Source organism: Plasmodium fragile, assembly GCF_000956335.1.
Source record: "Plasmodium fragile strain nilgiri unplaced genomic scaffold supercont1.13, whole genome shotgun sequence".
NCBI lineage: Eukaryota > Apicomplexa > Aconoidasida > Haemosporida > Plasmodiidae > Plasmodium > Plasmodium fragile.
The window spans coordinates 138208-154789 of NW_012192593.1; the positions used below are offsets into that span (position 1 = coordinate 138208).

The following is a 16582-nucleotide window of genomic DNA, read 5'->3' on the forward strand; positions in this document are numbered from 1 at the left end:
TCATACAAACCTTACCTGTACAAGTCATTTATTTCTTCCAACTTTTTTTTTAAATCTCCTTCGTCGTTTGCTTTTCCATTTGTGCCTTTTTTTAAATTTTGAATGAACTGCATTTTTTTTTTTATGAAAAAAGCAATGTGCAGTGATTAGATTAGTAGGCACCATGCACTGTGCGGTAGTACATGTGTTAGGAGAAACAGCCTGTTTGATTCATACTTCTCTCTATGGGAGAGATAAACCTACCTGAAGTGTGGCTGATATCTTTTTTAGCTTCTGATTTTTATTCCGCTCTACCTCGACAAGGTCCTGTGCAGACAGCGAGCGTTTGGTGAAAGCAGTGATGGAGAATATAGATCGTAGGTAGGGTATATTTTACTCCTCGTAAACGCAAGGTGGAAATTGCAGAGGAAAAACAAAATTGATAAATAATTTCCCACTTACTCTGAATTTCTCCTGGGAACTATTACACTTCGTTTTTAGCTGTGTTAATTCTCCATGCGCCTCGTATATTGCACTATTTAGTTGATCGGTGTTGGATTGACATTCCTTTATTTTGTCCCAAACTTCATCAGCACTGTTGGTGTAAGGTGGCGACTCCAGGGTCTTCATAAGTTCATCTATCTCCTTGCGGGACTTCTTCCTTCCGAGGGTGAAGAAACAAAGGGAAGTTTTCCACAACATGGGTATAGCAGTAGGTGCAACATAGGAAAAGCGACCACCACGAGAAAAGTCAACAATGGGAAAGGGACATACATGTGCGTAGCCCCTTTTCAACATTTTAAGGAGTACTTAAATTCGCAGTATTTCCTTTCCTCTCCCTCGATAACATCGGGCAATTCTCCCAAGAGGGTGTTCAAATTTTGCAGCTTCCTTTTCTGGATGGATATATCCTTTTTTAAATTTACACAAGTCAGCTCCTTAGCTTTGTGTGCCTCGTCAACGGTGTCTATGGACACTTGGTTATTTTTGATAATTCTCTGGGACTCTTCTATTTTTTTTTGCTCCTCCTTTTTGATTTTCTCCTTCATGTCCATTATTCTGTGTATCTCCTCATTTTTCCTGTGCATGTTATCCACGTAGCTGTAGAACACCTTTTTATTCTCATCCATGTTGGAAGGAAAAAATGGTATACAGAAAAAAACCTTAAAATTGCACAGCGGAAGCACGAACAGGATTACAAAAGGAAGCACACACAGGCGTACCGACCTATGTGACCGGCTAAATATTGCAAATCTTTGGTTAAGTAATGCTCTCAAATAAAGACATAGACTAAGCGACGGTGTCCGTTGCTTCTGCCACTGCGCTTGCTAAGCTAAGAACAAGACATTTTAAGGTGTGTAAAAATGTGTGCAAATTGTCACCATTTGTGTTGCGGCGCATTATAGGGCTTTTTTTTTTTTTTTTTTTTATTTCATGTTCATACTTTTTTACCCCCATTTTAGTGACTTATCGTGTTTTTCCCCTTTTGGCCCATTTTGATCATAAGCATAGAGAACACCTCCGCAACACGCGCTATCGATAGAGGGGCAGAACGAGCACATGTCTGACGTGGCATACCATCACCTGTGTTGGCATCTCCTTTCATCTTTAACTTAGCGCATAAGTATACAGCATACAAAAAGGGAACGCGATTTATGGTGATAGCAACCGTTGCCACCGCATTTAGACAATTAAAAGGATTGTAGAAAATGTCGCTTCTTAACATTGCACACGTTCACTTGACGCATTCAAATGGGGCGAAAAAGAGTAACACAGAGTGAACTTCCATTGAATTTTTTTTTTTCTGTCCCGTCCCAGAATAGGGCCTCTTCTCCGCATCATCTGACGTGACGAAGTTGGAACCTCATGACCCCCACGTGAACAACTTTGAAAATTTTCCTTTCCGCACATAGGGACCACGCAACATTCGTATTGCATGGTAGAGGTGCCGCTTCACAGTACACCCACATGAGGTTCAGAAAAATGTGTTAACCGATTATGCTTTGGAACAGACTCCTAGAGAGATAAAAAAACGCTTTGCCCAAATATCCAGAGAGAAAAATGTTAAGGATCCCAAACAGGCCCTATAATTATAAGCGCACACTGCGGGGTAGTATACGTGCAAACCATCTCCATTGTGACTTGGCGAATGTGACGAATTTTTTTTCAAAAATGGCTAATTATAAAATGGGTAGATTCTCCATCTCGTAAAAATGAACCGAAAAACGTCGCATAGTCTCTGCTGCTCAACACTCAAAATTTTGCTTCAGCAGAAGGGCGGTACACGGAGACTTCTACACCTCGCCTGCCTTTTTTTTTTTTTTTCTTTTTCGCTTCACTCGTTCGAATTACGACACGTCTGCGCCTAAGCACAAGGGCAATGCGTACAATATATTATATGCGTATACACTTTATCCATACGTATGGCACATAATTGCACAAATTGCTGCCCATGCTTCTTCCTTTTTGAGAAAACACCCCAAGCCACAGCAAACTTACCCATTTTTGCGATTTTTTTTTTTTTTTTTTTCCTTTTTTCTCCATGCATCTACCTTTATAATGCTCCCTCTTTTAAGCTGATTAGTTCAACGACCCATCGCAACGAAGTGGCCTCACCTCTGTACAAGCGCCCATGCGGTGCTACATAACACCAATTGGAATATGTCCCATTTTCTATCGCTCACTTCTGCTGAAACAACATTTGGGGAGTAGCTACATCCGTTTTTTTATGTCAAGGTAGAAGAAAAATCATGCGGAGCGTTAGGGGCGCCACTTTTTCCCTTAGCCTACTTGGTTTATATTACCCTGTTTAGTTTGTCCGTTTTTATTAGTACGCAGACTCCCACCTCCCCCCGTAAAATAAGGCACCTCCCCCCAAAGAGTCCATCAAAGCATGAGATCTTCACCCCGCACTATACTAAACCATGTTGGTAGAACACTAAAAATTCATGTGACCCTATGTTTGCTCCTTTTATGTGTAAATGTGCGCCTACATAAGACACACAGCGCCGCGACAGCGCACTCCGTAAGAAAAAACTTTTTTATCTCTCCAAGCGCAACACGCGAGAGTGTTACGAAGAAGAGGTTTGTTTTAAGAAGGGCGAACCATGGGGGGGGGAGCTTATCGGACCACGGGGTTGCAGGTCCCCCGAGCGAAGCTGCGCCGAGCGTGGAGGGGAGGCAAAGTATTGGTGGTGATAGCCACGCTCGAAGTGGGGAGGATAACTACTCACCTCGTGTAAGTGACCAGTTCGCAGACGTGCCCGAAATAAACCCAAACATCGCCAAGTTCCTGGCCAGCAAAGGCATAAATCAGATGACGAAAATTCAGGCGCAGAGCTTCAAACCCATTTACGAGGGGAGAGATATAATAGGACGTTCCGAAACGGGCTCGGGGAAAACCCTAGCCTTCGCGCTTCCCTTGGTGGAAAGGTTGTACAAAGTTAAAATGGGGAGGAGTGGAGAAGGGGTAACTTCCTCAACACCTGACATAGAGCGTGCCAACCTTTTTGGCGGCACAAATCAACCAGATGACAACAAGAACCCATCCATCTTGGTACTAGAACCCACACGAGAACTATCCAAGCAGGTAGAAAACACGTTCAAAGAAATAAGCCAATTTTACAACTTCAACATTATGTCAATATATGGAGGAGAAAGCTATGTGTACCAAGAGGCCAAGTTGAGGAAAGGAATAGATATTTTAACTGGAACCCCGGGTCGGATAATCGATCACCTAGAGAAAAAAAACTTGTCTCTCCAAAATATAAAGTACTTAGTGTTAGACGAAGCTGATGAAATGCTAAACTTGGGTTTTACCCATGACCTAGAGAGAATATTAAGTTACATCAATTTGAAAGAAGCACAAATTTTGCTGTACTCCGCAACGACACCATCGTGGATTAAAGACATTTCTTCTAGGTATATGAAGAACCCTTTTTTTATCGATGTGGTTGATTCTTCAAACAAGACTTCCAAAAATATTAAACACATTGCCATAAAGACGCCTTACGACATAAAGGAAAAGGCCTTGCTGTTGGAGGACATCATTCTGGTCAAGTCGAATGGAGGCCAGGTGATCATCTTTACGCGAACTAAGTTAGAGGCGGATATCTTATGCTCCGAGGGGTCTTTTAAATCTCTCTCTTTTGCAGTTCTTCATGGAAACATCGCCCAGACAACTAGGGAACACACCATGCAACGGTTTCGCCAAGGAATGTTTCAAATTTTGATAGCGACTGACATTGCCGCTAGAGGGTTAGATATAAGTAACGTCGATTTAGTCATTCAATGTTTTCCTCCAAACTACGCAGAAATTTATATTCACCGAGCTGGAAGAACGGGGAGAGCAAACAAGAAAGGTGTTTCCGTTGTCTTGTTCTCAACTGAAGATAAGCAGGACTTAGTAAAGATAGAAAAAAATTGTGGAATCAAATTTGCCATCGAACAATTACCAAACAATGAAGATGTCTTCACATCTGCATCTACCATGGCATCAAAAAAGATTCAAAATGTTAATCCATCCGTATTGCCATTTTTTCAAAAAACTGCTAGCGAATTGATAGAACAATGTACACAGATGCAGATGGATCAAACAGAATTAGTAGCTAGGTGCTTGGCCATTATTTCAAAAAAAGAACACATCAAAAAGAGATCCCTGATTAATGGCCTATCTGAAACTCTCACTCTAAGCTTTGTGAACAAAAGTAGGAAGTGGAAAAACGAAGACGATATTATCTACTGGGTCAACAAAATATCCAATGATTTAAATGTAAATACATTTAACAAAATTTTACAAATCAAAATTGATACAAAGGATAGATTTTCCTCCTACTTTGATCTCAATGAAAATATAGCTGAGTTGTTCATACAAAATTTTAATAATATGTCGAAGGTGGACCATAGGAATATGTTCGACTTGACTGTGGCTCGGAGCATCCCTGATCATGTCGACTTGACTTCCGAGTTCCACTCCTCAAGCAGGTACCACCCGAAGAAGCGCTATGCATACAGAAGAAGGCCCTCCTACTACTGACGCGTTGTCCAGTTCGCTAGAGTCGCCGTCGTCTTCTTCCTCTTCTTCTTCTTTTTCCCTATTTTTATTCTTCCCTCCTTTGTCGTCAATCACTCAAACGGGGGCAAAGGACGCATCGAACTGTTTCAGAAGATAGCCTCAGGCGAGTTGCAGGGTTCAGGAGTCTTCACTTGTGTGCAAAGAATTACGCAGCTATGTGCCACTATAATATGTGTGTTCCACTCCAGACAGGGGCCCAAATGATACTTCTTCTTTTTTTTTTTTTTTACACACTCTGTGTGTCCCCCCAAAAAATACCGCCCAGCTGCCCAATCGCACCCTCTTACGTGTGCAAGAGTTTTTTTTTTTTTGTGTAACTACACCGTAGAAGCGACCGCAATGCTAGAAAGGGGCATACCATCTATGCATAGGCGCACCGATGTATGAACAAGCAACAATGCAACATAGTGAACAACTTCTCAAATACCCCCGTTTCAAAAAAGCTACACATCGCTGATCCACGCAAGCGAATGAAAAACAAAGCACCCACCAGATAAGGAACGTGCAGGCAGAATGTTCCTCCTGTATGCACCTTTTTTTTTTTTTTTTTTTTTTTTTTTTTTTATAGTCTACCAATTGCCTTGTCCTATAATGTCTGACTTGTCTAACACATTGAGATCCCCACACAAAAAAAAAAAAAAAATGCACAGCGAAGGAGGGAATATCAAATAGAGTACATTTCCACACACACTGCACATTCGTACGTTGTTGTCTATACCTTTTGGCTAACCATTGAAAAAAGGCATTTTATGCGCACTCTTTTGTTCGTTCACTGTGCTGCTAGTTCCCTTTTTTTTTTTTTTTTTTTGTTTTTGGTGAAGTTTTTCAAACCATCTGATATCTCGTGGGGAAAAAATGAAAGTTCCCTTTGTTGCCATCTGGCCTTTCCTTTTTTTTCTCATTTTACAAAAATGTTGCTCGTGCGACAAGTTAGACTTGCTCCACAAGTTTTACTTCAAGGACGTCCCTGGGACAAACAAGGACATGTAAGAAAGCACAACTCGCTTCGCACAAAAAACGCAACTGTAATGTGCATACGGCGGTTACTAAGTGAAGGGGCGACAAAGGCAACGCCACGGAGATGGGAACCTATACCACTTCTCTCTTAACGCCATTTCGACTTTTCCATGTCGTTTCTCCCCCTTTCCACAGGGCCCCCGGTGAGAAGGAGCTGTACCCATTGATACAAGACCTTGCGGCGGATGACGAGTTAAGACCAAACGAAGTAGTGCGATTGTCGGGGACGCTCCCTTCATCGCTCTTCGACGTGCACACAGGAAACAAAGACATTGCGTCAACGCCACAATGTGCCAACGTGTCACAATAACCCCAACGCGCGCTTCTCGCCTCACCCTCCTGTATTGCACCCCTCCGCGACAGCAACTACGCCCTCGCAGGTGAACCTTACGACGAAAATTCTTTCCCTGACCCTTTCGTTAACCCAGAGGAGTGTGTCTTGTCCTTAGGGTAGCTGCCGCATAATATATACACATGACGAGCTCCTAGCGTCGCCTTCGTTCACTCTTTACGCAAAAACATATGTGCAACGATCATAGGTATGTCCGCGTATGTTCACACACATATCCCCCCTGCACACGCGCTTGTCAGGATCAGCCACACTTGGCTGTGTGACCCTGCCCATCTTTTGAGTTTGAGCGAACAGCTGGAAGTTGAAGCGGCTCTGCTGAAGATACGGGATACGAATTTCCACAAGTGTTCCAACAAAGGGGTGTTTTACTACCAAGTAGGCCAACACGCCGGCGCATACATATATACATATGTGTGTATATGTGCGTGCTTTCCCCCCTTTTGATGGGCGAAACACGGGGGTCTTTTCCACCCTTCAGAAACATGCACACCTACATATGTACGACTTTGCAATGGAGCTATATTCGGCATTTTTTTTTCCTACCCCCCATCAGGTTGCAGTCGCGGTGGTCCACGAAATTGTCATCAGCAAAAATATCTCCTATGAGAAAGCGGTAAAACATTTCTCTCAAAAGTTGTTGCGAAAATGGGGCATAGGAAACAAGGAGTGTCATGACGGCATTTTGCTGGTATATGTAAAACAGCTCGGGCGGTTTATTATTTCTATGAGGGAAGGAGTTGAAGAAAAGTACTTAAACGAGAAGGATGTGACAAAGCAGTTTATGGTCACTTACTTTGCCACGGGTTCGGTTGGAAGGTCGTTAATCGAGACGCTGAATTTTATTAGCACAAAGTTACCGTCGAAGCCGCAAGGTGAGAGGAGAACAGCACACCCTCGCGGGTGAAGCGCACATGTACACCTATACATGTTTTACCCTTCGATATGTGCACCCCGCTGAATAGTTTGGGAAATAACCGCGACCGATGTGTTGGTGCGCACTGTTATCCTCCCGCGATTTTAATTATTTCACATTTGATCACTGCCACTGTAACCGCTTACAATTTTTCCTTTCGTAGAACTGACCAAGACAGGGAAAACTTTTTTGTTACTGATTTTTTTGTACGTTGTGTCTGTCGTTGTAATATACATAGCGACCTCTACATATGGAAAAGGTGATCGATGAGCGATGCAAAATGTATCTCCATTCGTCGCTCCGCAGTTTGCTGCCCACCATTTATTGGACGCTCTGCCAAAAAGGATGATTCTGTCCTTTTCAATAAATTTCCCTCTCTCCCTAATGTTACATGCAAAAGGGTCACACCTAGGTCAATTCTTGGTACATGAAAAGGAGAGAGTTTCTTATCCGTCTAAATATTTCGGCAAAGGGCAACTTGTGCATTCTTGCATTAGGGTAAAACTATTTTTTTTTTTTTTTTTTTTTTGTTCATAATATTTTGTCGATACAGCTATTTCGGGTGCATATTTGTTGCAAAATCTGTTAAACTGCCTGAACAGGAAATATAAAATTATAAAAAAAAAAAAAAAAAAAAAAAAAAAAAAAAAAAAAAAAAAAAAAAAAAAAAAAAAAAAGGGCTTTTCCCAAAAAAAAAAAAAAAAAAAAAAAAAAAAAAAAAAAAAAAAAAAAATAGCTATTATGCACCTGCAGGGTGAATAAGTTCAACGAAAGAGGGTTGCTTAAATCGCTACAAATAAAAATAAAACGGTTATATGAAGGAAGCTATGTGTATTCTTCCTCGTTACACAATCCTTTGTTTGATAATTATACCGCACTATACACCTAACTATAGTTAAAGCCCTTTTCTTTAATACTGACAAGGAAAAAAAAAAAGAAAAAAAAAAAGCACAGAGGTGTGCCTATACACATGTACATTTTCTGTTTATGCACTGTCCCACTTAGGGGGGGTAAATCTCCATTCCGCTTACCACCTCATTAATTTCCCACACCCATATACGATACTCTTCAAAATTGGCGCAATTTTTTTTTTTTTTTTTTTTGACGAATAAAAAAGGTGAATGTATTCACTTAGAAAAAGAAGTTTAGTGTAAACGGAATTTTACTACTACTTTTAATGATCCTGAAAGGGCATAAATTCGCTAATTATTTAGGAAAAAAAAAAAAAAAAAAAAACTACTCCCTACAAAATTTAAAAATAAAGTAACACATGTTAAAGTGTACAATCCCCAAATTTCACGACAAGATATACACAATCTTCTTTTAGGTACCATTTCTACACTTTGGCATCTGAACCTTGAAAGAAAAAATGAAGGGGGAATTACGCAGTGTAGCAAATTTTTTAAAATTTGGATTTCACAAAAATGGAGTCATAGGTGGAACAAGAAACTCCGCTCTGCACTGCGGTACGATGATGCATGCGTTCAGATCTTTTTCCAGCACACACAATGGGGAGAAAAAAAAAATGAACATGTTTACAGCAATCAACTCAGCTATGCACAATGTGTTTGAAAAAGACCCCAATGCGATACTCCTCGGGGAAGACGTAGCCTTTGGAGGAGTATTCAGGTGTTCCCTAGATCTACAAAAGAAGTATGGGGATAAAAGAGTTTTTAACACGCCTTTGTGTGAACAAGGTATTATCGGTTTTGCAATTGGATTAGCAGAAAATGGATTTACAACCATCGCAGAGATACAGTTTGGAGATTATATCTTCCCCGCATTTGATCAAATAGTGAATGATGTAGCCAAGTATCGATACAGGTCCGGAAACAGTTTCGATGTGGGCAAGCTGACTATTAGATCAACCTGGGGTGCAGTAGGCCATGGAGGTCTTTATCACTCACAAAGTCCAGAAGCATTCTTTGCACACGCAGCTGGCATTAAAATTATTGTACCTAGTGACGCTTACAAAGCAAAGGGGTTGCTACTTTCAGCAATTAAAGATCCCAATCCTTGTTTATTCTTTGAACCCAAAATTCTGTACAGATCATCCGTGTGTGAGGTCCCCGTGGACGCATACGAATTAGAGCTAGGCAAAGCTGATGTAGTAAAAGAAGGTACCGATTTGACTATTGTTACCTGGGGGTCCTTAGTACATAAAATGAAGAAGGCAGCTGATACCTTACTGACCAAGCACAACATTGACTGTGAAGTTATCGACTTACAAACGATCATTCCGTGGGACATTGAAACTGTTCAGAAGTCGGTGGAAAAAACAGGACGCCTTTTAATAACGCACGAAGCTCAAGTGACCAACGGCTTTGGAGCTGAAATTGCTGCCAAAATTCAGGAGAGATGCTTTTACAATTTGCACACCCCAATTAGAAGAGTCTGCGGATATGATACTCCATTTCCGCATGTGTACGAACCTTTTTACATGCCCGACGAGCATAAAGTGGTGTATGAGGCACAAAAAATGATGGCCAGCTAAATGTGGGGTCGTCCACACACTTGTGTAGGTATTATATAAAAGAGGAAAAAAAAAAAAAAAAAGTAGCATGCGTGACATTTTATACATGCAAAAATGTGCTTCCCCCTTTTTTTTTTTTTTTTTTCTGCGGCCCCTACACAGGATGATGTGCTTAGTCCTATTTATAAAAGTACTGTCCAGTTCGGAGTGATACACAAAAAGGGTATCCACTCCTGGGCACATTTATACGCACTTTTTTTTTTTTTTTTTTTGCATTTCCCCCCAAAATGTTATCCCACAGGGGGGTGACTAAGGTTCTCCTCGTTTTTTCGGCCCCGAAAGGAGAAGTTCCTCGCAAAGTGGAAGCTACATTTTTATGTACGTCCCCGCGGAGTACATTTTTTTTTTTTTAAACAAAGAAAAGGGAGTTGGACTCCCGTTTTATATAAATGGTTTGCTTCGCGCTCCTGGAGTGGGCAAAGCACCTGTACATAGCCAAATGGGTCACACCATCGTTATAGGTCACACCATCGTTGTAGGTCACACCATCGTATAGGTCACTTCCCTTTTTGCAAGTGTTTCGCCCCACCTCACCAGACCTTTTTTTTCCCCCCACTACGCCTACACATTTCAGCTGTGCATTCGGCTAACTGTGCACATGTATGCATGATACATGTATGTGCGTATAGGTTACTTATATGTATGAAGCTGTGTATACCTAATCACGCATGTGCGTGTCCTTCACATGTATACATCCAAAAATAACGCACAAGGGGAACCACCACCACCCTCCGCTGCAGCTGTAGTTGTCACGTATTTCAAAAGGTACTATTTTATATGCACAGAAAAGGGTGCTGCACATTGCCGGGCAGAAAATGCAGCACTTGGAATAGCCCACCACGTGTTCTCAAGTGTACGCGAAAAAAAAAGCACCACACTCCCCAAAAAAATTTATCGGCCATGTTGCGTTTACTGTTGTGCAATTAATCCCGTTCAAGCGGGTGCAGTTGGCTCAACAGAGGAGTAATCCAAGATGGCGTAAAAAGTGTAAAATGGAAAAGGGAAGGTAAGAACGAACCTCCCTAAATAAAACGACATACCGGCAAGGTGCGTCCCTCCGCAATTTGTGCGCACCTTATAATTCTGGTACAGAAAAAAAAAAATAACACCCAGGGGGGGTGGAAAAAAAAAAGGAAAAAATATATTTGTTGTGGGCTGAACATGTGAGCGCGCACCGCAGGGCTCTCCAAAAATTAACGTCTTTCTCGTGTAAGAAAGTTTCTGACGGGTTTAGAAAAGAGGCACACGGAAACATAAGCATGGAAGTGGAAATTGCTATCATTAAGTGAAAACGAAATGAGATGCAAAGCCACAGGTGAAGATTCTAAGGCAGAAATGGTATGCATGCAAGCGATTTGCAGGTACGTGTATTTCCAATTTGTGCACAAAGGGGAGGGCATTTTTTTTTTTTACCATCACGCCTCTTACGTTTTTGCATATCTACATTTCTGTATACCTACATTTTTTTTTCGCACTCACATTTTCTCTTACTCAAATTTTTGCATACCTACATTTCTGCATACCTACAAATTTATTACCCCCATTTTTGTCCCTTGCATAACTTCAAACACCCACAGGGGTGACTCTGCCAAAATACTCCACGCGTAGCCACAACGTTGTTGCGAAGAGGGAACTATCCCCCACGCGACTGTGTAGCGTTTCATGATCTCTCCATTTGGAAGAAGCACTTTTCTGTGTATTCAGCGCGGAGGGAAGGGCGCGAACTGTTCTCGTTTCTCTGCCGCCGTGCGTGTTTAAGTAGGAGGAATCACTCGAAAGGAGTGCCTTCCCACATGTGCATAAAGCAGTGGAAGAAAAAAAAAAAAAAAACAAAAAAAACAGCAATCCTGCTGACTAGCACAGTATACCTGCTTCTTAAATCCCCCACAATCTGCAGTTGATATTAGAATATTTATGCAGATTTGAGATTTTTTCTAACTTGGCCAGGTGCACACACAGGACCTTTTACAGAGTTGTGCAAAACGATGGAGGGACAATGCCTCTCGGACGAATTCGCAAAATGTGATTTGGGCTCTCAGGGGGAGGTGCAAATGATGGATACCGCTGCGAAGGGGATCGAAGCGCAGTGGGAAGGGAGAAGCCTTTACAGTGGAAGAAGATTCCACCCAGGGGGCGGAAGACCCCCTCATGGAGGAAGAAGCCCACACCGAGGAAGACACCCCTCCTACAGAGGAAAAAAAACATCGCATAATAGTAAAGCACCTTTAGAAGGAACAAATGGCACTACCACAATAACAAAGCTATGCGAACTGAAAGAATATTCACAACTAGGGGAACATAGAAACAGCGTTTTAACCAATTTTAATGACCTCTATGGAGCGAAAGGACGTACCATCACAAAATCGTTAATGGAAATTTTTCACTTAAATGAAGAAGAAGAAATTATTCTGTTCATTACTCAGAAATTTTTACACATATATGGCTTATGTGTCCCTTGCTTCAAATTTAGCAGCCCCAATAGTTTGTGTAGTAACAGCATCAAGTGTAAGTGGTGCCATCATTACAGTCACACGGATCAGAACTCCGATTTGAATCCTCACAAAATGTTACACATGAGAAATAAATGTAAAGTCTGTTCATACTTATATAGAGATGGTTTTTGCTCCCTCCAAAATGAGTGCCGTTTTTGTCATTCCGTTGAACATTTACCTTCCAAAGTACGACAATCATATTTTCGCATGCTGAATGATCTGTACGAAAAGAAAAAACACACCGATGTGATTACGAAGGAGTTACTTTACAGTCTTCAACAAGGGAAGAGCAACAGCTTTGATGGAAACCTTTTTGTTACCATGGAGAAGGAACTCATGTGCATGTATAACGACATTCAGGGGGGAGACAGTGTTGAAGAAGGTAGAGACAATGGCACTGATGGGGCGCGAAAAACGAAGGAAACTTGTCCTGAGTGCGATACACAAGGGAAGAAACCATGTAGCAGTTACTTCCTTCTGGGGGATGCACAAACCAGCTGCATGGAAAATGGCAACTGCCCAGACTGCCACAGTGAGGCACACAAAAAGAAAAACTCTAGCTTATACTTTATGACTTACCTGCATGATAGGAACCTGTGTCAAGTGTGTCCCAATATTAACGAGGAAAACTGCCCCTGTAAGGAGGACAGCGCGTATTGCCACGACACAGACCATATATCCTACGGCGTCAAAATGAAGAACGTCCTGGGAGTGTGCGAAGCGTCCTTGAGGGGGGAATTTTCCGACGAGCATCAACCAGGGAAAGCGGCACCAGGGGATAATGTGGAGGTTTTGGCCAACGTGGCCGATTCGGTATCCATCATCGCGGAGTCTTCCTTCGGTGCGCACGCCTCTAACCTCAGCGCAGATCGACAGGATCATCGACGCAGTCACCGAATGCGCAGCAGCGTGGGGACACACTCCCGCCCCCCAAACATGGATGCCAAAAGCAATGAAAGAAAAAAAAACTCACACAAGAGAAGTACACATGTAAATGAATCCTCCAAAAGATATGCACACTCAAGAAGTCACAGCAAAGATGCACACACTGGTAGAAGAAGGATGCACAAAGAGGACCTTGCACAGAAAAAAAACGATACAGAAATGGAAACACCATCACTCGCAACTTATACCAAACAGCACATTCATCACTTAGGAAATAATTTGTGTGACAAGGATATCTCACCCTTTTATAAGAAGGATGAAGAACATAAAGATGCAAAATGTGCTTCAAGCAAGTACCCAGACGAGCAGAGTGACATTGGTACACACCACATATGCGACAGCACAGAACAAACAGGAATGCGACATCAACCCGTATATGATGAAGCGGATTGTTCAAAAGGAGAAGAACAAAATGTGTGTACAAATTTGCACCTTAAGATGGAGAACACCTCTTCCCATTTTGCCGCATGCACAGAGATGGACACAAAAGGAGAAAGTAAAAATCTGATAACTGGAAAATCGAAAATGAATTCTGAACAAAATATAGAACAGGACAATGCAGGCGGGAAGGAATATAAAAATAGGGATGGCTGTAGTGGCACTGTGGAGGAAGGGATGACCAATCCGCACGGTCAAGAGGTGAACGTGGATGACGAGCACATTTATAAGGAGCAAAATGGAAGCCATTGCGGGAAGGAATACGACTGCGGAGAAAGCAGCGGTTCCACGAATGTAGAAAAATGCAGCAACAACGAGGGCGCGGATGGCTCCTTCGAAGAGGGCCCACCTTCATGCACAAGTCCGAGTAACAAGCGAGTGGACTCCCTATCCACGCAGGAAACAAAATATCATTTGAACGATCTGCAGAGTTTGAGCAAATTGCCCCTGGACGACATTCGCAATTTTCATGATGAGGGCCAGGGCGAGGAGGACATTGAAATTCAGGAGCCCACCAGCAGAGTGAAAATTATTCAGGACGTACCAACGCATAATGCCCAGCGGCCGAGGGTTCTTAGTGGAGATACTGGTAGAGGTGTTAGTACACGTGTTAGCAGAGGTGTTAGCAGAGGTGTTAGCAGATATGTTAGCAGATATGTTAGGGTTGAAGGGCACGGCTATGACAAGGGGTATTCCAGGAATGGCTACTCCAATTGGAACCATGTGGAGGGGAAAACGTGGAGAAGACAAAAAATGATGACAAGAGAATTAACAGGTGGTTACTCGATAGAAGAACACAATGCGTATAGGTGCATTCCGTGCGCGTTTTATTTTACTACTGGATGCAACTACTCTCTCCAATGCAGAAACTGCCATCATGAAGAGCACCGCAATACCTCCAGCTACTTGTGCTATTACAAAATGCTCCACAGAATCAGAAAGTGCAAACCTTGTGTAGAATATTTTAGGGGCACTTGCAAAAATAGCCAAACTGGGACTCCAAGAGAAATGGACCACTGTGCTTACTGTCATGACGAGTCACACAGAAAAGACATGGAAAAAGTGGCCAACGGGAGAGCACGCAGGAGAAGTATATCGAGTCAATCCACCTCAGGGTCGAAGCAGCAGTGGCGCAGCGCAAGTCGTTCCGCTATAAAGCCAAAGGGACAGGTACTCAGCTCAAGTAGATCCACATTGGAGTCAAAAAGTATAACACGCAGCTCGAGTCTCTCCACACTTGCGTCGAAACAAAAACTCCACAAAGGTCATCGCTCTCCATCAGGAATGTGCACAAAAATAAATTCGAACAGACCAAACAAAAGTGCTTTATCCGATTCTCATAAAAAATCAATTACAACAAATGAACCGCACCCTGAGGAGAAAATGTCCCTCTCCAATAAGAGTGAAGATGAGCAAGAGGACTCCAAGGTGGGAGGCACAAATGGTACCTTGTCTTCCAGAGGGGGGAAAAAATATCCCAGCAATGGTAACCCTAATTCGACAAAGGAGGAAAAAGAAGCAACAGAAAGAAGAACTCCGAAACATATAATGAAAAAAATAAAGGAAGCTAGTGAAGATGATAATTGGCGCTCCATGAAGGATGTAGCTAAGGACAAAAAAATGCCAAATGGTAGATACCATGAGGTGAGACACGTTAGGAGGTATTCCTCCCCTGAGCGGGCAAGCAGTAGAGGAAGCAGTCAACTGTGTGGAAGCCAAAGCGATGATAGCCACCGCAGTCGCTCCCCCGACCCAGGAAAGTCAGAAAAAAGAAAAGTCATCACCGACAAGGAAGAAGCCAAATCTTGGAGAAGGAAACAGGAACCTATAAAACCAGGGACTTACAATTTATCAGGTCGTCAAAAGCTCATGAGTAGACATGACAAGGGAGCTTGCCATCCATGCGTCTACTATTTTATAGGCTTTTACGGATGCTCAAATGGAAAAAGGTGCTTAAATTGTCACCACGAAGATCATAGGAATCCACATACGTTGTTTCATCCCTCTCGGCTTCTGCATGTTAAGAAATTGTGTGTTCCGTGTGCGAACTATTTCAAGGGGGATTGCACCAGACCCATGCATGCATGTGTGTACTGCCACAACGAGGCACATGCTCGTGAGACGAGTTGGGAAACAGGAGATGGAGAAAACGGGGGAGATGCGACACAAGGGAAAGGGACACACCCAAAAGGGGATCGCGCCAGAGAAGAGATCTCCGAAGAGGACGTTTACAAAGAGGATATTATCAAAGGCGAACGCGCCAAAGTGGAACGCCAGCCAGGGAAGCATTTCCATTACGTCAAACAGGTCGGCTACCGCGAAAGGGATGCACACGACAGGGGAGTCTGTCACCCCTGCACCTTTTTCTTCTCTGGTAATAATGGATGCTTAAAAAGGAACCGGTGCCCAAATTGCCACAATAGGGATCATGCAGATATTCACTCATCCTACCATCCATCGAAGCTCCTGCACTATAAAGGAATATGCTACCCATGTATTGGGCACATGAAGGGAACTTGCAAGCGAAGGTCATATGAGTGCGTCTACTGTCATAATGAGGAGCATCTCTCCGAGGACAGGAAGGATCAAATGAGAAAAGTGATCGATTCTGTTACTGAAAAGATGAAGGACAGGAGGTACTACCAGAAGATGTCCCATGCGTATGGGGAAGATAGGAGATAGGTTTTGTATGTTAGCGGCTGTGTGTAGGGTTCACGGTTTAGGGTTTACTCACCGAGGTGACCTGTTTGGAAAGACAAACCCATTATCAATAAGAACTAACATGATAGATGTGTGTCACCTCCCATGGAATGGTTAAGCTATCGAAAAAAAAAAAAAA

At 42.6% G+C, this 16582-nt stretch overlaps 5 protein-coding genes across 5 annotated transcripts; 4 read left to right on the top strand and 1 right to left on the bottom strand.

Annotated features, from left to right (window-relative positions):
• Window positions 1–11: 11 nt before the first annotated feature.
• On the bottom strand, window positions 12–1109 carry AK88_01498 (uncharacterized protein; the record flags this gene model as incomplete). Its single annotated transcript, XM_012479133.1, has 4 exons — window positions 12–107; window positions 244–306; window positions 442–640; window positions 790–1109. The coding sequence occupies 4 exons, from the start codon at window positions 1107–1109 to the stop codon at window positions 12–14; spliced, it is 678 nt and encodes a 225-aa protein (XP_012334556.1).
• Window positions 1110–2872: 1763 nt separating this feature from the next.
• On the top strand, window positions 2873–5014 carry AK88_01499 (uncharacterized protein; the record flags this gene model as incomplete). The annotated part of the gene is made up of 1 exon (XM_012479134.1): window positions 2873–5014. The coding sequence occupies one exon, from the start codon at window positions 2873–2875 to the stop codon at window positions 5012–5014; it is 2142 nt and encodes a 713-aa protein (XP_012334557.1).
• An 894-nt stretch (window positions 5015–5908) lies between these two features.
• On the top strand, window positions 5909–7326 carry AK88_01500 (uncharacterized protein; the record flags this gene model as incomplete). Its single annotated transcript, XM_012479135.1, has 5 exons — window positions 5909–6039; window positions 6206–6262; window positions 6434–6520; window positions 6662–6797; window positions 6976–7326. The coding sequence occupies 5 exons, from the start codon at window positions 5909–5911 to the stop codon at window positions 7324–7326; spliced, it is 762 nt and encodes a 253-aa protein (XP_012334558.1).
• Window positions 7327–8704: 1378 nt separating this feature from the next.
• On the top strand, window positions 8705–9829 carry AK88_01501 (uncharacterized protein; the record flags this gene model as incomplete). The annotated part of the gene is made up of 1 exon (XM_012479136.1): window positions 8705–9829. The coding sequence occupies one exon, from the start codon at window positions 8705–8707 to the stop codon at window positions 9827–9829; it is 1125 nt and encodes a 374-aa protein (XP_012334559.1).
• A 2024-nt stretch (window positions 9830–11853) lies between these two features.
• AK88_01502 (uncharacterized protein) lies at window positions 11854–16425 on the top strand (the record flags this gene model as incomplete). Its single annotated transcript, XM_012479137.1, has 1 exon — window positions 11854–16425. One exon carries the CDS (start codon window positions 11854–11856, stop codon window positions 16423–16425), a length of 4572 nt encoding a protein of 1523 aa, XP_012334560.1.
• Between the last annotated feature and the right edge of the window lie 157 nt (window positions 16426–16582).